Raw genomic sequence first — 25,653 nt, 5'->3', positions numbered from 1 at the left:
TTAGAGGAGGTGGAGGTGAAGACTGGGTTAGAGGAGGTGGAGGTGAAGACTATGTTAGAGGAGGTGGAGATGAAGAGGGGGTTAGCAGAGGTGGAGTTGAAGAGGGGGTAAGATAAGGTGGAGGTGAAGACTGGGTTAGAGGAGGTGGAGATGAAGAGGGGGTTAGAGGAGGTGGAGTTGAAGAGGGGGTAAGATAAGGTGGAGGTGAAGACGGGGTTAGAGGAGGTGGATAAGGGGTTAGAGGAGTTGGAGGTGAATATCATGTTAGAAGAGGTTGAGGTGAAGAGGGCTAGAGGAGGTGGAGGTAAGGATGGGTTCGAGGAGGTAGAGGTGAAAAGGTTGGATGCGGTGGAGGTGAACAGAGGGCTTAGAGGAGGAGGTCAAGGGGGGTTAGTGGAGGTGGAGGTGAAGAGATGGCTCGAGGAGGTGGAGGTAAGGATGGGGTTAGAGGAGGTGGAGATGAAAAGGTCGAGGAGGTGGAGGTGAAGAGAGGGCTGGTGGAGGTGGTGGTGGTCTGATGTTAATACTCGGGTAGTGATGTCTGATCAAAAGACAGTGATTTCTTACTGTGATTTCACAGTTGAAGGTTAATGAACCAAACATACTCTTCCTGTTCGTTTCCACACAAACTTTAAACACTGATAAATCCAACTGTGGACATCTCCATAAACAGGGTTTAGGAAGTCAAGAAGCTTTGTAGGTTTGTGGTTTGCTTTGCTGAATGTATTGTAATCCTTTATTTTTTGCTATAATCTGTATTTCTATAGAATTGGTTGTCCTGCTCCATAAAAAGTGATAGTTGCTCTTGTGTTTGTTATAGCTGTCCTTAGTGGGATGTGATACTTGACTTTTTATTATCCAAAGCGCATCCAGAATCAGCAACTGAGCCAGGGGTCCAGAATTCGTCCCCAAAGAGACAACAAAGAGGAAACAATGAACACACATGACATGATATTCTGCTAAATTCCTGCAGTAGAAGTGGGTTAATATTACCAGGTGTTGGACATTTTGCCAGTTCCACAATCTGGAATACCTCTCAGGTCAGGTGTAAACATATCAGGTGGGTGGAGTTTGACTTCCTGTCTGCAATAGACAGACAATAAAGACAGAGTGGAGCAGGTACAAAATAAAACAACCATAGAGTGACTTATTTGCCAGCAGTTAGGGTTGGCCAGTTTGATGCTGTTCTCTGTTGTAGCTGCTTATTGATATGGACAGATTTCATTTGAAGTAGGCTACTGCCTTTTGCAATTTAACAAGCGACATGGCATTATGAGAGACAGTATGAGACTGATGTTGTTAACGCAAACACCCTCAGCATACTCGGCCCCTGGGACACCCCCTGACAATCGCACCTCCTTCGTTGGAGTCACCCCTCGAGACCCAGGTGGACTCTACCAAGCCCAGGTTAGTATGGTTCGTTTGACAATGTTAAACTCAATTTAGAAGAGATTCAAATCTCCAACCCAGATTATTGGAGGGTTAAGAGCTCCAGAATCTGCAACGAAAATGAATCAGTGGCCGCTTACTCGTAATAGTATCTCGTCAGGCAAATAGTGGCAGAAGATGCTTCTATATGCTGAGGTTTGGATGTATCCTTCTTTGAGACCTCTGCCATTCCCAACATAGATAAGAGGTCAATAGAAAATGAATAAACAAATCAAATTGACTTTGTGGTGCTCAAAGCTCAACAAGCCGAGAACGGCCGTGCTCACAATAATTTTTTATAATGCTGTTATCTCAAGATCATAAGTTGATTAAATTGTGATGAGATAACAAGATAACCAACTCATTATATGGAGAAAACCAAAGGTCGTCTCTACCTATTACTTCTAGTGTTTATCAGAGATCAGGAGTACAATGCCAGCATGTATAGGTGACTGAGGTCAAGCCGTCACTCGCGTCTCCACAGTCAAATCAGCTGACACTAAGGTAGTGGGAAAATTCAAGCGGTTCAGATTGAGCTGAAAAGTATAATAGAATATGTCTATTCATTCTATGAAGCTGACAGCTAGCAGCAGACTTCACAAAAGTTGTACACAAAATACATAAAACAAATAAGATTAATTTGATTTTGTTTACAAGAAGTATAAAACACATTACATGTGTCCCTTATCAATAAACAAGAAGATACCACTAAAATGTGAGGGAATTGATTTTTGGGCTACTGGGGGAAGAAATTTGAGTTGCAGACATCTTTGACTACATACAGAATGTATTTTGTACTTACCCTTTGTGAACACCTTATATTGAAAACAGGAAGTAGTCACATGTATACGCTAACCTCTAACCGTTACCGCTAACCGTTGCTAGCTATCAGCTCGCATAGACTTTTTAAGACCATTCTACAGTAAAGGAAAATATTCCAAATGTCAGTCAGCTGATTTGATTGCGGAGATGCGAGTGACATGCATGCTGGCGTTGTACTCTGATAAACACTATAAGAGGAAACCATGTTTTGTTTTACTGAGAAAATTAGATAATTAACTTTTGATCTCGAGATAACAGAATTGAAAAATAATGGAAAGCACAGCTGTTCTCGGCTTCCGTCCATAGTGATCATTTTAATATCAGTTATTTTTTGTCTAAGGAGGATGTATCCACTCTAGACTGTGAGCTGCCCTTTCAATTATGTTTTGCTTTCCTCTAAAAGTTGCGTCTCTGAACTCATTCGTGAATCTACTGACACCCTCTGGTATTAGTTGTATGATTGCTTTCAATAAAAAAACTCAGTGCTCTGTGGTTTTTGTGGTACTCTGACGAGGATCACATTTGACAGGATCTCGTAATAAAACTTGTAATCTGACAATAAAACATTGGTGGGAAAATGAACGCTGACAGGGAATCTAAAACTATGAGTGTCTCAGAAGTGTCCGCTGTGAATTGAGTCTTGTAACGGTCAGGCAGTGGTGAGGTGTGCGAGTGGCTCAGTGTCAGGAATGAGGCTATTGCAGCAGGGTGGTAGAGAAGTGGCAGGCTACAGTAGGTATACAGTAAAAATGGCAGGTTCAGAGGGAGGTGTGTGTTTGTATTTGTGTGTGTATATACATATATATATAAAACATGTTGTTAGGCAACGTAAGCAGAGATGACGACACAGAAACATATTGTGATTGCAGCAATTTTGTTATTCCTGGACAAATAGCAGACGTCCTCGTTTTGTGGCAACCCAGGAAACTCGGAGACAATGGCTATGTAACAAAAAGTGTCCTTTAATAGGGTAAAGGGGGATGGGGTTAAACTTGACAAAAGATTCCTTCCGGTCGGGGTCTTTGGCTATTCAGTCTACACCCAGTGGGATTCAGTTCCTCCGTCCTGTGTAGGTAGAGCAGAGGAGAGAAGTGAGCCTGCTGGATTACCTCCCGTTTCATACGGCTTGTCTCAAGTGGTTCAGGAGATCCTCCTTGTCTTCTGCCCAGTCTGTCTGCCGCTGCTGCTTCCCAACTCTGTGAACATATGCTCACTCTAATCACCTGATGGGCTGCAGGTGTGACCAATGCCACGTGCCTAGTGGCTACAGCACCTGAACTGGATAATAGACTCCCTCTATCACCTCCCCCAACCTGAGCTTGGGGATCCGCCCCGTGTTGGGCCTGCTCGGCTTTTCCCCCTGGTTTGTCACAGTTTCTAAGAACCGTTCATTCAGTCTCATTCAGCAAGCGTGTGTCCACTCAAGACATTGGTTTCCGCTCATTCATTGGTTGTCCAGCTTCCTATGTTTCGAGTGACTGCTCAACAGTAGCAGCGAGTGGGATGGGAACATGACGCCGGGTTGCCAATGCCCCCAGCTTTCCACTCTCAGCAATCACATCAGCCAGAATTGGCAGGAGAACCTGGTTGCCCGCTGCCTACTACACAATCAGAGCAGCTCTCTCGAGCCATGACATATGGCACGTAGATGCCAGTGCCCCAACCTATCCACTTCCAGCAATCGCATCAGCCAGCCATAGCAGGGGAACCCGGGTCCAGGATGCCTACTTCAAGCAAACCACAGCAAGTTGCCCTTGCTGGGGCACCTGGCAGCGGGATTCCAGTGCATCCTGCTGCCTACATCCAGCAACCTAAGCCGCTTTCTCTAGCGGGGTGTTCTGGCACCGAGACGCCAGGTTCCGCTGTCTCCATCAGGCCTCACAGCTCATGTCAGCTGGAGCCACTGGCTCGCGTACAACTGTCTCAACTGTCTCGCGTACAGGAACAGGATTATTATCTCCTAAAATGATCAACCAACAGACCCTCACAAATTGGCTCCCGATGCAGCTCCCTCTGTTAGTTTTGGAGGGTTTGCGTTAAATCAGATCCCGGAGCTCGCAAGTGAATGCCAAGTCGTTTTCTCTTCGGTCTACGAAATCTACCCAATAGTAGCCACAGCCATTCTGTGGTACCACAAATGGTCCAGCAAGTCCATCTCTTTACTCTCGACAACCTCGCAGTTGTTTACCTTATCATCAAAGGACGCCGCAACGCCCCATCCATCATGCAGATCACGCTCTGTCTAATCCGGCACTCTTATTACACACCAGTACATTCTCCACGCAGCACAAGGCCGGGCCACTCCAACGCCATCATTTTTCTTAATCCAGAAGTTCAGAAGTTCAACTGTCTTGGAGACAGTGGTGGGCCATCAGAGCCAGCAAGGCCTTCTCTGCTGGCCTAGACAGAATCACAAAGTTATAGCCATTTAATTATTTTTCATAAATAGCTTTAAGTAGAGCTTTTATCCAATCAGAGTTTGCCCCTATGCTGTCTCTAATTAAAAAAAATCTGCCTTCAGAACTACAAGTGAATTGATTTGCAGTTCAAGTAAATGGGCACGATATTGTTGCTTGTCATAGTCTTCAACCAATCAGACTTTTAGTTTGACATGTTGTACGTGTTCTTTGACATGCCAGAGCCTTCTAGCTGGCCTACAAGTACGTCATCATTAATGTGCGGCTTGATTGGTCAGTGGGCTAGTGGGACTGTTAGCTAGCAGAACTTTGTAGTAGTTGAAGTTAAAGTTTAAAGATATGCAAGAAGTTTTTACGTGACATTACATTTTTTGTGTTTTGGCATGTTTGGCGGTGATAATTCTAATATCTACTGCATTAAAACGTATTCAAGAAAAACAACTGGGTAGGCTCGACTGTCATCACTAGCATCCATGGCAATCGAGAAGGACCTCTTGCTGGAACTAAAATGCACCGATGTACAACCGTGTCATTGTAATCAAAGAAAGGAGGATGGACTTTGTCTGTAAATAGTGAACACCAGCTTTGGTAAGTGAACTGCTTTTCTTTTATTTTACATCTGCAGTAGCATTACTACTTTGTTAATTTTTCTATTGTGTCTTTTTTATGATATGGTTAATATTGTTCCCTCTGATGTGAATAATATTTGAATGGCCCGTGCCCTTGAGTGTGTGGTGGAATGCGTGTTTTAGCGCTGCAGTTTTGCTGGAATGTGCAGAGGCCTGTTGAATCATGTTATTTGGGTTTTATGTTATTCTACCTGCTTTGTTGTCATATAAATATATGTGAATGTTTCTTGTGAGTTTGTTCTTGTCATTGTGTTAATTACATAGATTTTGACTATATGCATTACCCGTTAATGACTAAGCATCCCGTCATGCGTCATCCGTCAACTGCACTCTGCAGTTAGTGTATTTGTAGCCCTCATAGATGTTGACCTTCATGTAACATTTTATTTTACATGTCAAATGTTGCAGTGTTATGTGAATATGCAGTTTTTACACAAAAAAAATAATAACCCGTAGCTGTGGCATCATAATGAGGTTATTAAACTTAAAAAACCTAAACTTTATTAGAGTCGTTATACGTTTTTTACATATACATGAAATTTGACCTCTGCATTTAATCCATCCCTAGCATATTGGGATCAGTGGGCTACTGAGAAGCAGAAGTGGGCTCGGAGGTTGTTCCACTGTAGTAGGACAGCACTGAAGGCCCAGGTATAAAATACACGGCCCGCCACTGCTTGGAGACACCCATCCTACATTGGTTCCTCCATATTCTACACTGTAGTTCAACTTGTAAATCCTGCCACAATTTTGTTGATCACAAATAACAGAACTCCATTGAACTCCTTAACCTTTCTCCCTCATCATTTCGTTCAACTGGTCATCTTGGAAGAGTTCCCACCACTTCCTCGACTACACCATAATCTTCCCGTGGTTCAATCTTGTCCCATGACTTTATTTTTGTTACCTTTGCCATCAAGAACTCTTACCATCCAATGTAGTTTAGTAGCATAAGCTTCTAATCTAACTCTTATGCGGTAGCCCGAGCCTGGCCTACAGCCGTCCTAACCATCTAACCTAATCCATACATTCTCACCCACCTCGCCTCAGATATTCCAAGTCCATTACTTAAACCCATGCCTTACCCTTGCATTGTAGGATTTAGACAAATTGCTACCCCCACTACATTCGTTCAGATCTCAAATCAGCTCAATATAGTCTCAAGTAACCTTGGGTTTTTTTGGGTTCGTTGTGTCCAGGTGCTATAGCGGAGTGCCTATTGAAGCTCTCCACAATGCATTCGGCTATAAGCTTCGCATATCAATCATGTTTTCCTTTAAAACCTCTTAAGCTCGGCCCTATTTGTAGGCCTCTGCTTGAAAATTGCATACCCATACTAAGGAGACCACAGTTCTGTAACTACACTACTTTTTAAATAATTTTTGATGCTATAATCAGATAACACTTGTGAGATTTATTCAGATGGGTAAATATTGTGTATATGTTGCTGGTTAATATAGTGCATGAAGATATTACACAGCTCAAATTGAAAATAATCAGGTTCGCCTGAAAAAAAAGCACTTTTATTGATATTATGTTTTTGAAATAATGCAGCTGGCTGCCTCAAAACTCTCCCAAATCATAGCACAACCGATCAGTAGTTGTAGAATAAAGGTTGGCTGGGATAAAGTGAAGAATAAGAGGCTTTAGTACAGAGAGGTCACGCGAGGTCATCATTTTCGAACCAGCTGTTGCAGCTCTTACATTGTACTTTTATATACTATATAACTATATATTTCACTTTTTTATCACTCATATTATTCAATACATCCAAATACAGCCGTTAGAAATCATTTTGACAGCAAGGGTCCTTTCGGAGCATGTTTCTGGCTGTCATCCATAGGATTTTCTCAGTTGATCTGTGTGTATGGGGCTGTAGCTCAGCCTATCATCAGTCGATTTCAGTCAATGAGCCCGCCTTCGAAGCGTCAGAATCTCAGGAATGCTGGCTTCGAAGCGGGTGTTGATTGACAGAAGTTTCAGCGAGTAAAGTTGCAAGAAGTGCCGCGTCTCCCCGAGCGTAAATTTCCGTTCGCCGGAAGTCTGACCACTCGCCCAGGCTGGATTGACCACTCTTATACTGGAAACAGCTCGGCAGTAAACAGGATGCAGTTGCCAACAATGATGGTAGCTTTGAACCAGATAATCTTCGACGTTATTGTACTCATTTTTCATAAAACGTGAGCAAAAACCAATGATTTTTTTTGACGAAGGGCAGTGCCATGGTACCGTTGTCCACTCACAGCTTTCTACTGATTCCACGGAGAGAAAAAACGAAGGTATTTATGCGTTTGGCGACGAATGCTATTGCTAAAAAATGCATTGCTTAGCTCGGTAGCCGCTAGCTTCCGGGTGCAAATATTGATTTGCAGTACACATAACGGTGATTTCTGCCCAGGATTTCGTGAGTTTATGCCACATTTTCTAGATGCTTATATTAGTAGTCTATAGTTGTGTTTGGAGTGTGTAAAAAGTGACTTATATGATAGTGTTGCCCATATGTTGCTGTTTAATCCGGTAAAATAATTGTACAAATCCACAATATTAACGAAGAATGAGGCAATTTTCCGAACAATATTTTCAGGGGTGCTGAGCCCGAGAGCCCCCAAATTCGGGGGCGTCGTGCTTAAGAGGGGGTTCGTTGTGTCCAGGTGCTATAGCGGAGTCCCTATTGAAGCTCTCCACAACGCATTCGGCTATAAGCTTCGCATATCAATCATGTTTCCCTTTAATAAATCATGTTTTCCTTTAATAAATCTGTAAAATGCTTCTATTTGATGGTGTAGTCCTTGCTAGTGAAATGTATGTTTCTTTTGATTAGTGAAACATGTAAAAATGAATGGGAGTGGGAATTATATTTAAAATAACAGCTTGCAAAATCAAACGGTACAAAGCAGCTTCACCACGTTGCAATGGACAGTTTTCTGAACGCTGACGGTGGTTTCAGGTTCATTGCATGTCACACTCAGATGGGTCCAAAAGTTTTGGTCGTAATGTTAGGATTAATACCGTACATAATTCGGAAAGAAACGAATGATAAAAAGATATATCTTCTGTTATTTTACATAACTTTACTATCAGGTACAGGAATAAGTCTCAGCTGCCATTTAAAAAAAAGCTTTGCAAATTTCACCTTGGTGCTCTGTTTCAGACTGAAGAATATCAGTTTGAGGCATGGCAGAGGCAATGCCTGCCTGGTGAGTGGTAGCACAACAATGGAAAGAGCAATTTACTCAAATGATCCATCTGCGCTGCTCTCATGTTTGAAAATACCACAAAAAATAGCTGTAGTACACACAGGCATTTGCTGTTTATAGTGTGTTGTTGGGAACGAAAAGGAAAGTTTGAGTTATCAGCATCTAAGAAAACTAAATTAATGACATCAATAGAATTATTAATGTCAGTAAGATTATTAACGATTATTAATAATAATGGGGCACCACCCTGCGACTAGGGACCAATAACCAAACTATAAACTAAGTCTCATAATTAGTATTCACTCACAATGTCAATATTCAAAGTACTATTACACATTCAGAGTGAAAGTGAAGGTGTTGAGTATGAGCAACAGACCACATATCCAGCGATTATCACAATGCACATGCACAAAGTAATCACAGACAGCTGCTCTTTAAAGTATAACAGAGTTTATTAAATTCCAATAATAATGATCTAGTCAACTAATATTTATAACTAACAACAAATACTATACATTCATGAGCACGCTATATAAAATCAACAAACTGTCTGTGGTAGGTGTGTTTGTGTGGGTGTTAGTGAAAGAGAATGGAAAGATAAGGGAAGGGTAGTTTCACTCAAAGCAGGGCAGAACCTCACTGCAGCCGTGGAATACGGAAACTGTTAACATATCACGCAGAACCGGGGATTCTGTTCTTTTCAATGATAGACACAGTTATAATGATACAGTAACTTAAGCAACACAAACAAGTTAATGAACACAATAACCTAAATCTAGCCCAGACACCGTAAGTAGCCTTACTATGAGGTGATTTCGTGGTTGAAACTCCTTCTGAGTTTATCGGTTGAACTCAGGCAGCGCGGCTCCGTGCGGCGCAATAGATTCTCTCGGTAGCAGAGAATTTCTTCGGATCAGTAAGGGAATTCACGTCCTCACGGCTGGCACAAAGTCGACTTGGTTATAAAGAGAATCTGTCCTTTTTCTCTGAAGAATCCGTTTCCTTCACTTCTGCAGGCAAATTGTCCTTCTCTTTTAAGGAAACAAAACAAATACAAATCTATTCGTCCAGCGAATGTGAAACTGTTAAACCTAGGATTTTCTTTTAAGGACAGCAACGTTGCGTGTGTGCTCCCTTGTCGACCGAGATCGAGGGATTAGCATAGAGATGGGGGAGCAAGGCTGTTTTATGGAAACAGGGGCTGAACCACAGTGGTCCTGGGTGTCTGTGGCCCTCGGCCAATTAGATTGCAGTGTTGATATTTTATTGCTATCGCATCTAAACATTCCTCTTATCACAAATCCAAATCAAGCTCCAGGTTGCTCTGCAAACAGGAAGGCCTGATTTCTTTGTCTCAAAGCACATGGGCGAGGCACATGGTCAGATCCCAACAGTGTCATTTCGGGTTAGCCACTGTGTTCCTCATCAGTTCATTTGGTCTGCAACCTATTTTGGTCCTACATTTCTGACAGTGTAACAGAATGTTGACACTATGCAGAGCTGCAAATCAGCGATGCAGGAGCAGTATTTGTAATTGACTGCCAAAGATCTTCTCTTTCGATCGTCACCTTTGACGTGGTAAACCCCAAACTGCACAGTGGAGAAGGTTCCTTAAGAGAATCAGATGTCCAGACAGAACACACTTCTTGTGCAGAAGCAAATGACTCAAGTTCATAATGTAATTTGATGGATTGCTTTGTCATGATTTGATTGTTGCCCTCATGGATTATTACAGCTTGGGTTGAGGGTGAGCATCAACGCAGGATTCAGTTTTAAACCATCTCTTATTCTATGTGTAATGGCTCTCGAGCTTGACTAACCTGACAGTGTGAGCAGCAATGGACCATGGATCCTCTCAGGCTCAGTGCTGAGGGGAATTAGACTCATACTGAATAACATTTCTCACTGCTACTGATTGAAACTAATCAGGAAAGTTCTATGTTCTTTTAAAATGTTCCACAAAGTGGGTCAGCACCAATCAGTTAAATATGATCTTTATTTGTATTATCAATAGCTTCACAGTCTGTAAGAAGTCATAAAAGATTGACAAGCATGTTTTTTTATGGTTCACAAACTGTTGGCTACTTCAATTTAAATATGACTAAATCATAGCGCAAGTTTGACATTATTGTGACCTTTGCATGAGGAAATTCTCTCGAAATGGACCCCTGATTTACTGTGTGTTGATTACCAATGTTAGGATGTATGTACTTGGGTGTGAAGAAATGCAGGCTGAAGTTAAACATTTCTAATCGTGTGTCTTTGTCTCTGTTCCAGTCTTGGTATCTGGGCAACTGAGTGACCTGTGGAGGAAAGGGGATTGTCAAAGCAGCACTGCCCTGGAGGAAAGGAAACGATGCTGTCATGACATTACCAGAGGAAAAATATATTCATCTTTGTAGAAGTATAACATGTGGTCATACATATATATAAATATACAGTGTAATATATTTGTATATCTGTATGTACCCAGAAGAGACAGTCTGGATGGAAGAAGGATGTTATTCTCCCTCAGCCATGTTGCAGACACAGAGTGAACTGTGCCATGTGACACTAAATAGTTCTCACAAATGGCCTCTGGTGCGAGTTGTGATTTTCAGTGGTTGGTCTAGATGAACTCAGATCAGAATCAGGCCTCAACACACCACATCCTAAGAAACCTGTATCCCAATTGTGTTCCCAGGATGAGGCCCGTGTTCCTGGAATGGATGTCAGCCTTTAGCCCTCTAACCTGGGTCTCTCCAATCCAGTGCAAGGCCTCCTCCCTGGGACAGACCTCATACCCCCTCAACACCCAGAATGCCCCTCTCCGCTACAGGTGCTGCTTATAATATATATGCAAATAAGCCTCTCTTTTTTCTGAACCCACTAGAAAGAGAGATCCTGTTGTATGTAATGTTTCTTTGCACTTTTTAATGTGTTATGGATACATCTGAAGAATATTTAGAGTTGAAACAGCAGTTTTTTTCTCTCTTCCCACCAAAACACAGATGTTTTGTCTTTTTTATTGACAATCATCAGCCTAAAACCATTACGTTGCTTTGCTATGCTCATGTGTTTAAGACTGTTTGAATATGCTTTTGTATCATAAATCAAAGCGTAACAGTGGAATAGAAGAGCTATATTTTATGCCTGCTCAAACACAACATCATCATTTTGTCATGACAGTATTGTTTGGAGGAGACATGCACCTGCCTCTGAAACCTGGACCATGTGGCAGCATTAGATTGGCTGCTGATCTCAATGTGTTTGAAACTGTAGCATAGTGTGTGTGGGTGTTTGTGTGTGTGTGTGTGTGTGTGTGTGTGTGTGTGTGTCTGTGTGTCAGATTGTGAGTATGGTTCCTACATTTACACCCTCATCCCTGCTCTGTTTTAAAATGATTTCTAGATTTGGTTTGTGTCTCTGAGAGCACAGTGACGGGTTAGTCCTGGTAGGAAGGTAAATTAGAAATAGATACAGCAGGCACAAGGATTAAGTCCATGATGTGGCATGTTGGCAAGCTGGCAGGCTGTGGTGGGTTTCTCTTGTGCATGTTGATGGTTCTGACTGACTTGAAGTTTCATATTCAGCTCCAGAATGGTCTAGAAGCCAACCCGACCTGACCAGTCTGCAGCAGTAGGGTTTGTGTTGGAGTTCAGATGAACAGGACAGGTTAGCCACAGTGATATGGTTGGTTTCAAGTCCAACCTTGATGGTTTACCACCGGCAGCAAGGAACAAGTCAAGCATTTCAAACAACAAGTTTGCTTGCTTTTCTGTGTCCAACCTTGGCACAATATTTGGATAATGACAGTGCTTTAGTGAGGCAAAGCAATATTCTAGCTTTTCAAAGCTTAATTCAGTCAATAATCTTTTGAAAAACATGTAATAGCTTAAAATCTTACATGCTGCATTTTAACTTTGAGTTAGAATCCTTTAAGTAACAAAGAGAGAGATGTCAGTTCAGCGGATAGCAACAACTCAGTCTGTGTGTAGTTGTCAAAGATCTGAATACAGAAGCAGAATCAAAGGATAAAATGTAGCGTTATTGATATTTGTCAGTAAAAGTCAATATATACACCCTAGCCTTTTGCTATTTTGTACACCATCTCTTTGGAAATTTTAATCTCCAAGGCTTTGCAACTATAAAGCAGTCTATTTTAAACATGTTGCCTGACGAGTGGATTGGCGTTTCTGTGTTGAGGTGCAATCAGATGGAATGGCAAGCCAATTTGCGTTATTCACATGAATTCAACCGCTGGAGTGTTTCCATGGTCCAAAGACGTTATACTCTATTATTTGGTCACTTGCATTCCCTGTGCAAACAGTAGGGGAGAAGTCACAACATTATTTTATAGCAGTGGTCCCACAGGTGTCCTCCATCAACCTGGAAAGATAAAATGTCTTCCAAGGGCCAAACCAAAGTTCAAATGCACTAATTCCCACCATGTCTGAGCAGTGGACCTGATGTACATCCAGTGAAAAGTATGGGCAACATGGGGCATGGGGCGACTGTGGCTTAGTGGTCGAGCAGGGTTGTCCTTCAATCAGAGGATTGGCAGTTTCGATGTGTCCTTAGGCAAGACACTTACCCACAAGTTGCTCCCGTAGCTGTGCCTACGGTGTGTGAAAGTTAGTTAGTCCTGCTGGGCACCTTGCATGGTAGCCCCTGCAGGTGGCACCTTGTGAAACACCCAGTGGAAATATTGGATTCATTCAACGGTGTCACTTTCAGAAAATAATTGATCATTCCAGGTAGAAGGCAGACATCTGTGAAAGTTGCAACCCGCTGTAGTAAAAGATAACTCTCACCTGGCTCAAATTGAGCCAGTGAACCAGCTGCACACAGCATGCAGCAACCAGAGAGTGTCTGTATGACGGCTCTGACTCGAAAATCACCAGAAACAGCTTTTCTTTTGCCCCTTTGCTTTTTTCATTCTGTTGACTCTGCATGCAGTAGGGGCATGTTTATTCGCATTGCATTCATTCTGATCACAGGTGTCTCTTCCTTTCCCAGGGTAAGTGTCAGTGTCTGCCAGGGGTTCAGCATTTCCACTGAAGGTGCTGATATGAGCTGTTTGGTAGGGCCAGGTTTAAGGTTTCGTAAAAGTTGGCTTAAAGCTGATGTATACTGCATGGTACTGCCCTGGTCGCTGTGTTGACCTAATGAATGCATGGCTCAAACTGATGATACCTCTCCCTCTCTATCCCGCTCTTCCTCCTCCTCCCCTTTCTCCCTCTGTACTCTGTATTACATCCGAAGACAGTGGATTGAAGGGCTGTCTATTTCTTTAGATTTTGATAAAAGCCCTGTTATTAAACTTCTATTTTGCACGATATTTCATGAAACACATTATGTGCCTTGCCCTTTCGTTAAAGAACAATAATACATTATGGAGAAGTGATATACTTTTCATGATACAGCTGATAGCACTTACAAAACAACAATAAAAAGCAGCATGTGTGCTTGCTTGACATTAACCAGTGTAGCAGGTAGACTGGGGCAGTGTATTAACTGCAAGCTCAAAGACAGCTTTCATCAGCTTCAGTAGAGGCTGGGGCCGCGCTCATCCTCTGCTACTATCCACCTGAAGACTGTAAACGTCTGCAGTGAAATGAAAAGTCTGACATTTAGGGAATTCCACATGTTTGCTATCATACTCAGAGTCTCATGAGAAGAATGATATCCGTCATTCCACCGTCCAGCAGCCCACACATAGCTAACATCCCAACCCTGGCCCTATTATCTCAGCTCAAGGTCCATTTGCTACCTTTGGCCATTACATTCGACCTCATCTCACAGGTTTCATCAGCCAATGAGTCGGCTCTGGTGCCATCCAGTGAGCAAAGTATGGAACTTTGGTCTGCTGAAAACAAGTGGTCACATACAAGGGAGATCTCAACCCATATCCTGGTTCAAGGATGGCATCGTTGGTTATGATTTGCCCTCCAGATTCTGTATCACATGATGAAGTTCTATACTTTGATCATGTGACAAGTGAATCATCCCCATGACAGCTGAGCAAACTCTGTTACCAAGGTCAGGAATGACGTGGACACAGATGTGTCATCATCTTTTTCTTGGTAACACTAGAAAAGAACGGTAGCACCCAAAAACCTGGACTGTTCCTTTAAGAGGGGATTTTCAATGACGATCACCCCGCCATAACCAGGTGTTCTCATGGAGCTGATCTGGTTCAGTACCTCAGCTGTTTCAAGCTATAGTGATGGCTCATAGTTGTGTGTGGATATTGACAATGTTGCTGTGTGTGACACAGTGTTGAAAATTAACTGGATGTGTGTTGTCCCTAAATGGAGAAGCCAGTTGGTTGTGAATGAAACACTATCGCGGGGTACAGTTTGGCTGACTTGTATCTCAAAATTGCACTTTGCAAAAGCAAAAACTTTTGTTCTGAATGTGAAGTCTGGTGGTTAAGTATTGCCTAATTGTTCACATCCTGTTCCTCATAACACTCCAACGGCCCGCCCACGGTCTTTTGGAGTTTTAACTGTACATCTGTGTCATGTACACAACTGCTATGTATAGGTAGGTACTGATGCGACATATCTTTGGAAAGCTAAGATTCTTGTGATTCGATTTATGCAAACCCTTTCAAGATACAATCACAACAGCAGGTGCAATGAACGCCTCTGTCAGACCACCAACCAACAAACAAACAGTTACAAAATCGAGGCAACTCACCGATGAAGCTTCATAGAAATCCACCCCTCGATAATATTCCAACAAAAATGGTCTTGTTACATTGCCAAAGGTCCAGACAATCCAATCCAGTAAAATATTTAGTCCAAAACACATTATTACGTCCATAAATACCCACGGACTGCTGTTGCATCATTTCAAATTAGTCGGCAGATATGCCTAATTATTTAAATATTTTTTAACGTAACTTCAGTTTGCGTGTGTATTTTGCCGGTCTCTGTGTCTCAAAATGGCGGCTGCACTCTGACGTTTGGATTGACTCCTGATTTGACCCAATAGGAGCTTCTATGTCCTGTCCACAGCCTACAATAGCCAACGAGAGTCAGCGTTGAAGGAAAGTGCCTGCCCCTCTTCTTTTGTGTAAAGCTCGAGCCAACGTCAACCGATCATTCTGATGACTGACGCTTCATATAGCCAATGACATTTCGAAAATAACGATATACAACATCAGGGGTTGGATTTAGAGGCAGAATGCGGAAGTAACCTGCGTAACCACGAGTCAGCTCCCTGCGTTCGTGCGTAAAATGCAAAGTGTGGTTTTTGAGAGTTTTGGAGACTTTAGGAAAGTGAATAATGGCGAAATAACTTATAGATTACTGTATATCGACATAAATAAGCTTTAGTTTGAATTATGAATACACATTTTTACACAGCCTAGGTATGTTACCATGGTAACCATGGGTCTCCAAATGGCCTTTTTTGGAAAGCGCCTAGACATACCCTTAGAAAAACATGTGTAAAATATTAATTTTCTGCGGTGTTGTTATCAAATTTGAACTTGGACTAAGTAAGGCTTCATGCTGTGGTCCCATTGTGTTTTACAGCTAATAAGTCCCAGCTATAGTCATCTGCAGGCATCTGTTTGCAAAAAAATATTCAGGCGGAAATAAACCTTCTACTTCAGTGTGTTCAAACTTCTATTACTCAATGCCAGTAGCACTTACAGTGATTCTGACTTTTGGTGAAAAAACTTCAGTGTTACCTTTCAAAAGAGACCAAAACCATGCATGTACTCCAAATGGTTCAAGAACAGGTCATGTTTTAGTTATTGCTCGAGTTATTATGTTGCTTGTAGCATTATAACAGTGTGTGTAAAATATGTAAAACATGGATTTATCAGTCCTAAAAAGGATGTATAGAGTGTCTAAGTTTGTTTTGTTTGTGCGTTTTATTTTGGCTTTCTTAAAATGGTGGCCAAGCCACAGTGCAAGGGAGCCATTTAATGGGTAAAATTGTGGGTGGGCTGCTTTCAAAGTTTAGCCATGTGAGGGATGATGAATGCTTGTAGTGGGAGAGAGACAAATTTGGAAGTCAAATTAAGTTAATTGGAGCTAGAATGCGCACCTCCACTAAGGTGGCACAGTCCTCTAAGTTAGTTATTTTAATCTGACACTGAATCAGATTCAAGTTGATAGGTGATAGACCCCAATGTCATGCTGATAAGCGTTTTTACAATACTATTGGGGCTTTAAATGAGAGTAGGAAAACGGGACCCTACCAGACCTGGCTAACTCAGGTCCTGTGTCAGGTCTTGGATATCAGTGGACCCGCAAAGACCTCTCATTAGGAGTTCTGTGGCAATTGATGAGCCAAAGTGAAAAGTGCTTTGTAAATGACCACATGAAGGCGCTATCCCTACAGATGTAAACCTGACACTAACATTTGTATAATATAATGCCGCACAACCCAACACAACAAAGCTCAACATTGCCATGCATTTAAATCACCTCTCTTGGAAGAAGTGCAAAGATTATGTATATTATAAGGCTGATGTACTGCAGTGGCTTTGTGGGTGATGGCCAAGATTACAGAGCACATTGTACTTTAAGAATAATGTACTTCATCTTGTCTAGCAGAAGCTCTGTTTCTAGCTTAGAATTTTTTTAAATTTAATTTCTAACCCTGGACTTGTAGAGATGATGTTTGTATTTTTCCTGGCTACCAGGAGAGGTTTGATTCTGTGTTGAAGCAGGTTATGAAGTGTGAATCCTCTTCACTTCGATTCTATCGCTGACAACAATCAATGCACAAAGAAAGTCAAATGGTTCCCTACATGACAGCAGCCAGCTGAGTGGAAGACAAATCCACTGGGTTGTGAAGGGTGTCAGCTGTGCAGTCTCTTTATTCCATTCTACAAAATGTACTGAATAGAGACATTTGATTATTATAAATGAAATACCCCCAGCCAGCAAAATTGCACAAGACATACGTAAGCCCAGGCCTCTAGAGTATACCAAGCACACTCTGACAAGGTGAAGTACTGTGCAGCTTTCAGTGACTGGGGTCACACTGCTGGTAAGAATAATCTCCACTTTGAATGTTGACAATTTCAAGTCAAAAGTCAAAAGTGTGGTGAGGGGAGAATAATGTGTTCATCACAAAACTGAACTTGGAGAGAAAATAGTAGACATCAGTTCAGGGCAAACAACGTGCTCTCTCGGGTCAGAGAACGTCACACCATCACTTTCTCTGCTCTATTCAAATATACTAGCATGCAGACAGCATGGACAGAGAATGACAGTGCCTATCATTTTACTGCTAGTTTCCTCTTATTTACTATGGAGTGCTTTGCAATATGTGTTGTATTCAAACACGACATGGTCCTGAAGTAACAAGCCATAAACATCCCAAAGAGTTAAAGAAAATCTAGAGTTAACAGACCAGGATTCATAGCTCATGGTTCTTCACTTTAGGGTGGATCATATTCAGGGATAAGCGGTGGCCTAAACCCCTTTGTCTGCTTTATCTCTTGCTCAGCACACTGACCTCATAGGACCTTTTCACACAACATATTTTGACATGTCAGAGTTGGAAAAGCTTTATTCCCTGGTATTGTGCTTGTGGTTCAATGTCACACTGAAACACATGATTAAGTATGAGCTGTTGTTAATATTATTACTTGCCATTCCTACTATGGCAAGTAGAACTATATACTATGAAAAAGGCCTACTGCAGACAACATAAAAAGGATCATACATTATTATTACACACATAATAGAAATTGTTGGGGAATTACATGCAGCAAACGGTCCTGCAAGCCAGCACACTGTTCGGGCCTTTGTGCATTAATTATATATAAGGTTGCTGTTGGCAACCAAAGCATTAGACTAAAGAGATGCTGAGCTGTGAATGGTACTTTGGGCGAAGTAGGAGAATGGCCGGTGCCAAGTATTGGTCAGTTATACTGTATTTAAAACCCATTTATACCGATAGTCAATTCTAAATATCATATTAACTCGTCAATAATATGTGTGTGCCAAATAACAACTCAGTATAGTGAACAATATAACTTGTAGGACACACAAAGAGACTCCTAGAGACGATCTCGCAAAGCGATCACACCGGCCAAAACTCAAATTCTTCCCCACTTCCTACCCCCTACTTCAGGTGCCCTTGCCCGGATCACAACCATCTTTGAACCTGGCCTTCATTTTGTTCTAAACTTAACACCTTTAATGTTTTGTGATTTAAGCGGTTGTGACTCTTCACAGACATAAACACCTGGCAAAGTGCTCTAGACCTCCTCTCAGGTAGTCCTGCTACAGGAGGTGTCACCTGGACCGCACTTTGCCATGATGACACATACAAAGACTCACAAGGTGAAACAATACCAGCGTTGGCGTTGCAGCTAATAATTATGCACATAAAGATGCAGTGTGTAGTTAGTCATTATGTACTATTTAGCCTTTGATTCAGCATCGTTTCAGCGTTTGAGTTATTCAGCAGCAGTTTGTTAGGTAGGTATCTATAGGAACAAATCATTACATACTGGTTCATTATTGTCTTCTTTACAATCCTTGATTTTTTTTCAGGAGCTATTAGTTAACTATTCACTCATTAGCACTTCCTAATTTCATTCTTACTAGTTGGGGACTAGTGAGGATTTTGAGTACCTTACAGTTTACTGTTACTACCACACCTTTATGGAGCCAATGTGTTCCATGCAGTTGTCAGTATTCCCAGTGTTAATAACGTAACCACTGGATCCACCTGATAGTGTGTTAAACTTGGTTGGAAGCGGCTAAGATGACATGATTGTAGTTTTGTCCTAATGGCAGGTTCTGAAATCCAGCCAACTTTTATGGAAATGTGCACTCTAGGAATTCAAAGATCTTTTAAATTGTTGGCTAAGGGCTGATTAACATGTTCCCTCTAGATCTAGATCTTTACAATACAAACCAAGTGCTATTCTGACCACTGTTAGGAGAGAATAACCAGACAATGTTTCTGTACGACTCCTGTTAAGATGCATCATATCAGAATCATAACTGTTTAACCATTGTGATTGGCTGGTTACGGTTGGTGTTGTAAGCCGTTTTAATTGTAACAGAACTGCATGGGGTGATTCCTGTTTGTTAGCTTAGCAGCCGCAGTTGATCAGATCTGTAGCTCAATGCTGTGTGAGGAAAAAGGGTATCTAAACAATTGAGTTTTGTGGGATTGGGGCATGTTTTCATAGAGGGCTCTTTTCTATAAACTACTAATGGTATTCAACAGTCTACCCTACTGCTGTTGTTGCCTGAAAACGTAGTAACTCCAATATATGTTTCTTTTTGATATTTCTTAATTGAATTGTACTTTTTTAATGGCCCTTCAAACCCCTTTCTGTAATTCAGACTCGCAACAGTTGGAAAACCTCTCTTAGTTTCTGAAAATCAGATTTTGTAGTGCTACAAGTTTCCTGTGATAGTGATGCCATATTGATTCCTTTCTGTATCTGCGGGTACATTACTTTTGCACACTGTATACTCCATGTGCTGAAGACAGTTTGTTATGAACAAAAAAGTTGTTTCTCAGAGAACATTTTAATGCAGTCTCATATTTCTCATAACTTAGATACTGTATTATAGTAAAGGACTGCTTTGCTTGCTTCCAGAAATATATCCCTTACATCAGAGAGAGCATAGGCATGAACAGCTTTCATCAGTTATTGCATGACCACAGTCCAGGACCACAGACCTTTCACATGAACTGTACATCAGGGTAATATATAGTTTTTCTGCTATGGAATACCAACACTAAATCTTTGGTAATCAATACCTCAAAACAAGGGTGAAGTGAAGTCTATTATTGTATATATGGGAACACCTCAGAGTGCGTTATCATACCATGGCCACTCTCTAAAGAACACTTTAAAGAAAGGACTATGCCCCAAGTTTCTTGTCTAACTTGACTAATTAACTTGGTTAATTGGTTTTAATTGACACCTGACAGCCAACACACAATAAAACATGACTTGGTATCCCAATATAAGAAAAGTATAAATGGGGGAGAGCCCATTTGTGTTTCTTATGTTCCAGATTGGTAGAGCTGGTATTAAACCTGGCCTGAGATGTTCACTGTGAAAGGGGCTGCTGCTCTGTGCTGGATGTAGTTTGTAGCAGCTTTGACAAGAGCTTTAAGTACTTTTTCCTTAGGATGTTTTCAGGTGAAGCTGTCAATATTCAACCTTTATTTGCATGATGTAAACTGTTCTTCTTAGACTGCATTTGGACAGGGACAGGAAATGTTGTCAACACTGTGGCATCATTATGTCTTCTCATGGCCATCTAAACTAAAGTTATGAGGTGTTTCTCAAAGTCAAGGGTCCTTCCTTGGTAGGACGGGTCCTTCCAAGTCAGGTCCTACAGACGAGGCTAGGCAAGATTTCTTTCTTGCATTCGGAGAGCGACATTGGAACACTCTAAAACTCATCAAAATCATCTCTTTCTGTTCCAACAATCACCCACTCAGGTTTAATAAAACCTTTATTCACAGAGTTAGATGTGAAAATATACTGGCTCTACCACGCGGTCTCTCCCTGTCATTGCCGGCCTCAGTGCTATTCATAGCACGCTGAACAAGTCTCTCATTGAGTGATGAAATTGGGATCAAACTTTTAAGTTATGGCTTGTAGATCTAATATGAGTGAAGATCCAGCAACTGGATTGGCAATTTCTTCCCTCAAATTTGTTCAGAAACAGATTTTGGCGTACTGCTGAGGTGAAGTAACTTAAAGTTTACTGGCATATTTCCCCCGTTTCCAAAAGGGTGGAAAGGAAATGTGGGTGTTTTAGGAGCGCGGAGGATACACCCATGCATACTTGAAAAGCCTCTGAGCAAAGAACTCCGTCCTCGGAAGAATTATAAGGATCATTGACTTTCAGAAACAGCCATGGACTGACAACTGTCTGCTCAAGGTTGGACTTTCTGTTCCGGTTTGAATGTCTCATAGTTTGAGTGACAGCTGTCTGAATCAGTGTTTCTGACCTAATGTTATTCTGCTGTGGGGGATATTAACATCTTTGATAATATGTCATTATAACCATGTTTAGTCATTGCTATCAGCAACTGCTGTTCAGTTCATTACTGGAAATTAGTATGTTTCCCTATGCAAATATATATATACCATTAATAAACAAGATATACCACAACTCAGCCAACAGACCTCCCGTTTGTTCATTTTATTCCTATCTGCTTGTTTAATGACTGTGGAGATTTGCCTGCACTCTTAATACAGAAAACAGCCCTGCATTGGTGTTGACGTGTAGTTCCATGTACAGGTAAGACATGAAATATGATCCAGCAAGGCCGGTTTGAGGGTTTATGCACAGCAGGTTATAATACTATGAGATAGGATATTACAACCCTGAAAAGTCAATTGTGAGGTCGAACAGTAAAAATATGTGCCGTTACAATGTAACCTACCAGAAAAATATGCTTTGATAGGCCAATGCAGGGACTTGCCATATGATGTCATATTGTAGTGTGGAAGCTTGAAGTTTCTTGCCAGAGAGTTTTGTGTTGAAACCCTAACTGCACCCGCCAAACTGGCCTAGGTCAATTTAATTTGTGGGCTGCGCTTTTTTCAAAATGATAGTGAAAACTATTTGGGAAGACTGGTCAAGGGACTTGATGCATGGAAAGGTTTCTGCGCCCAGACGTTGCAATTTAATTTCTTTGTTGGACTTGTGGAAGTAGATACAAAGTGATGTGGCTGGACAACAGGCAATGGCATTAAACTCCAGATCAAACCAGTTTGGTCATGTAGATTTAGCCTAAGCAGATATTATGTATATGTATATGCAGTGGTGTATAAAGTACTCAAAAGCCATACTTGAGTAAAAGTAAAGATACCTTACTGGAAAACTACTCCAGTAAAAGTAAAAAGTCACCTATTAGAATACTACTTGAGTAAAAGTCTTAAAGTATCTGATATTTATTGTACTTAAGTATCAAAAGTAATTTTCTGATATTAAATGTACTTAAGTATTGAAAGTAAAAGTACAAGTAAATGCTGTTAATAAAAAAGCAAAGCGTCAGCATTTTGAGAATTATGAAGTTTATTCTTTTAAGTGCTGTGGCCACCATCACCAAGGACAAGGAGTTGTGTTGAAAATAATTGTGTTGGCTGTGATCCATCCAGGAGCAACACTGTTCAACATAATATATTGTACATAAGTATACTTTTGCATCTACTATGAACTTATCATCATAATTCTCCGAAAATCAATATGACACTATGAAGGAGTTGTAACAGTGCGTTTATAAGTATGCTCATTCCGACTAGAGGATGTAGAGGGCAAATGCATAATGTTGTGTTCAGCAAAAAATATCCACTTGATGCATCAGGTCAGTGTTTTGAGAAAGGACGCCTGCCTTGTAAACTGAATTGAACACAATAGGCAAAGGTTTTGCTCAAGCTGTATCTGCAATTGGGCGACTGCTACCATCATAACTCCATCTGATCATCCACAAAATGACTCAAATATCAAAACATGATCAATACTAAAGCAGCAACCCAGTCATTACTTGAAACTGAAAAATGTCCTGTTCATCTTCAAAAGAAGTTGGTTTTCAAAATTGCGAGAATTCCGTCTCGCTCTTCTTGGGCTGAAGACTAGTCCTGCGATGCTAAATAGCCTTTCACAGGCCGCTGACGCAGGTAGAGGTGTGTTCAGCTTCACAGACAGCTTGGGCACAGCTGGGAAGGATTTCCCTAATGCTGCGCTCTCGCGGCCCCTGTCAATCTTATGATGTGGTGGCTAGCTATAGCTAACGTTAGCCAACTAGTGCTGCACAACTGTCAACACTTCCTCAGCTCACTAACTCGCTAGCGATCCACAGGTGTTGGTTTTCGTCACCACCGTCGTTTGTTGCGGGAGTAGCAGGTGCTTCCATTTCTGCTTCCATCATGAAATCAGTCATCGTAGAGTGGAATTCTACTCATGTAGTCGCTCGCTATCTGGCATCCTGGGCATCACTGGGAATCAAAACACCGCGTCTTTGAGAGCACTTGTTTGCAATTGCGCATTAACGTGATTAACCAATGATTTAACTTGCAAGCTAGGACCACTGATTTGCCAAACCTGCTTGCTTGCAGTCTCTGTTCCACCACAGTCCCCGACGTTGGTCTCATAATTCATTTTTTTTCTAAAGATAGATTTGATTTTGTAACGAGTAACGAAGGTTTCAGGGGAAATGTATCGGAGTAAAAGTATCAGTTTTCTTTGCAAAATGTAGTGAAGTAAAAGTAAAAGTCAACAGAAATATAAGTAGTAAAGTAAAGTACAGATATCCAAAAAAACGACTTAAGTACAGTAACGAAGTATTTCTACTTCGTTACTATACACCACTGCTTGTAACTGAGTTTTTTTCACAGTGTGATATTAGTACTTTTTCTTCAATGATCTGAATAAAAGTTGTTTAATGAAACCCAGAACCTGTTTATTAACTACAGTGTATTGACCGTTTTAAATGACTATATAGCAGGAAACTTGTTGTCCTTTGACAAGCTTTAACATGTGTATTTGAGGACAAATACTGAGGTCATAGAACCAGCAGATACAATTTTTCTCTGTTAAAGTTATTGCACAACTTAATTTTGCTTTTCATGTGTGCAGTGTGTCTGTGTAGGCTACACTGAATCAAAGGTTATTTAACAAGGAAACGGCAATAATAATGATTAGTACTACTTATTAATAGATGACAAAAGAGTCTGAAATCAAGTTTTTAGATGGGAAGGAGCTGATTGGCTGGCCTGAAATCATGCCAACGGGCAGCAGGCACAGGTAGAAAACCTCTGAAATCTGTTAAAAGTAAAGCAATTTGAAGAGTGAAAGTATGTTTTATATGTTATTACTGTTGTTAATAAGTATTGTAATACGGACCCGTGTTGTGAGCAGAAACATGTGCACCCTGTTGCAGACTGCCGTATTGAAAACGTTATTTAATTATGGGTTGGCACTTCCACTGTGAGTATGTTTGATAGTGACTTTTATGCTGTGAAAAGTCATGATGTTGAAGCACTCTATACACAGCACAGAGGATAATCCTGCAAAAAGATTTATATTTATTTCTTATTTTATGTAGAATAGTTAAAAGTGCAAACAGTAAATAAACTTGAAGGATTTTACATTAAATCGCTTAGTGATGTCATTGTCATGACAACAGAGTCCACTATAAAGTCAAAGTTCAAGTTAAATCAACTTTTTTTACAGTCGGACTCATCACATGTCTCAACACTACAGCCTGAAACATTCACCCAAATAGTTTAAGAAGCCTTAATTAAATCAATTAATTAATTGCATAATGAATCATTACATACAAATAATTTAGTGTTTGGCTATTCACGTTCAATTGTGGGAAAGTGGCAGAAATATGACTTTATCACAGTTAGATATTATGTCCTTTATTTATTTGTTTATGTATTTAATTTAGCTCTCCTTAAATTGATCGCTGGAGCAAACACATTTGCACGCAACAGCTGTCTCTGTTTCCGGCTCTCGACTTCCTTGACTCAGTTTTCATTATTAAAGTTGGATAATGAAACAAGTTGTTGTTTTGGTGCGTTGAATTGCACTGCACGTGTTCATTCAAAGCAACAATAACACAGACAAACCGTTAACCGCGTTAAGGCAGCATCGGCTATCGAACAACGAACTCTAACGTAGCAGAATACATGAACACAAGTAGACCAATGAAATTAGGCAATACCTGTATACTGAATGTGGTGAAGCCTGACCTGAGTGGCTTCTGAAGTGGTAGGATACAGACACGAGAGGCTTTGTTCAGATATCAAAAAGGTGTTTTATTTATAAAACTGCCCTGCTACACGTGTAACCAAATATATATATACAAACAAAACAAAACAAATGTTTAACTTAACTGAATAAAACTCAACTCATCTTAAAGTAACATAATCACGTGCACACAGCTACACACTGATCTTCCTTTCTCCACCCCCCCGTTCAGTCAACGTCATCTCCTTATATAGAGCCTCCTATCAGCAGGATTTAGTTCCTACCATAAGTGCAGGTGACACCAATTACTGACTCACTAGTTAACAGACAAAACCTATAACTTACAGCACCACTTTAGGTAGCCAACAATTGTATATGGTTTACACTTTGCTATATACTAATAACAATGTAAAACAGATCATAACCAACCTACAAATCTACCTGTACATACTCTACT

General features: G+C 41.0%; 1 protein-coding gene across 4 annotated transcripts in view; it reads left to right on the top strand.

Moving 5' to 3' along the window:
• Positions 1 to 25,653, top strand: part of sass6 (SAS-6 centriolar assembly protein) — a 59,134-nt gene that overhangs the window by 7,632 nt on the left and 25,849 nt on the right. For all 4 annotated transcript variants that reach the window (XM_031878684.1, XM_031878688.1, XM_031878686.1 and 1 more), the window contains exon 3: positions 1,319 to 1,407. In XM_031878684.1, the coding sequence (XP_031734544.1) occupies positions 1,319 to 1,407 (89 nt within the window). The remainder of the gene's footprint in view (positions 1 to 1,318; positions 1,408 to 25,653) is intronic.

This window comes from Anarrhichthys ocellatus, unplaced genomic scaffold, assembly GCF_004355925.1.
Source record: "Anarrhichthys ocellatus isolate YVR2014 unplaced genomic scaffold, GSC_Weel_1.0 scaffold193, whole genome shotgun sequence".
Classification (NCBI taxonomy): Eukaryota; Metazoa; Chordata; class Actinopteri; order Perciformes; family Anarhichadidae; genus Anarrhichthys; species Anarrhichthys ocellatus.
Note: the sequence above shows the minus strand (reverse complement) of the source record. Positions and strands in the feature narration are given on the sequence as shown.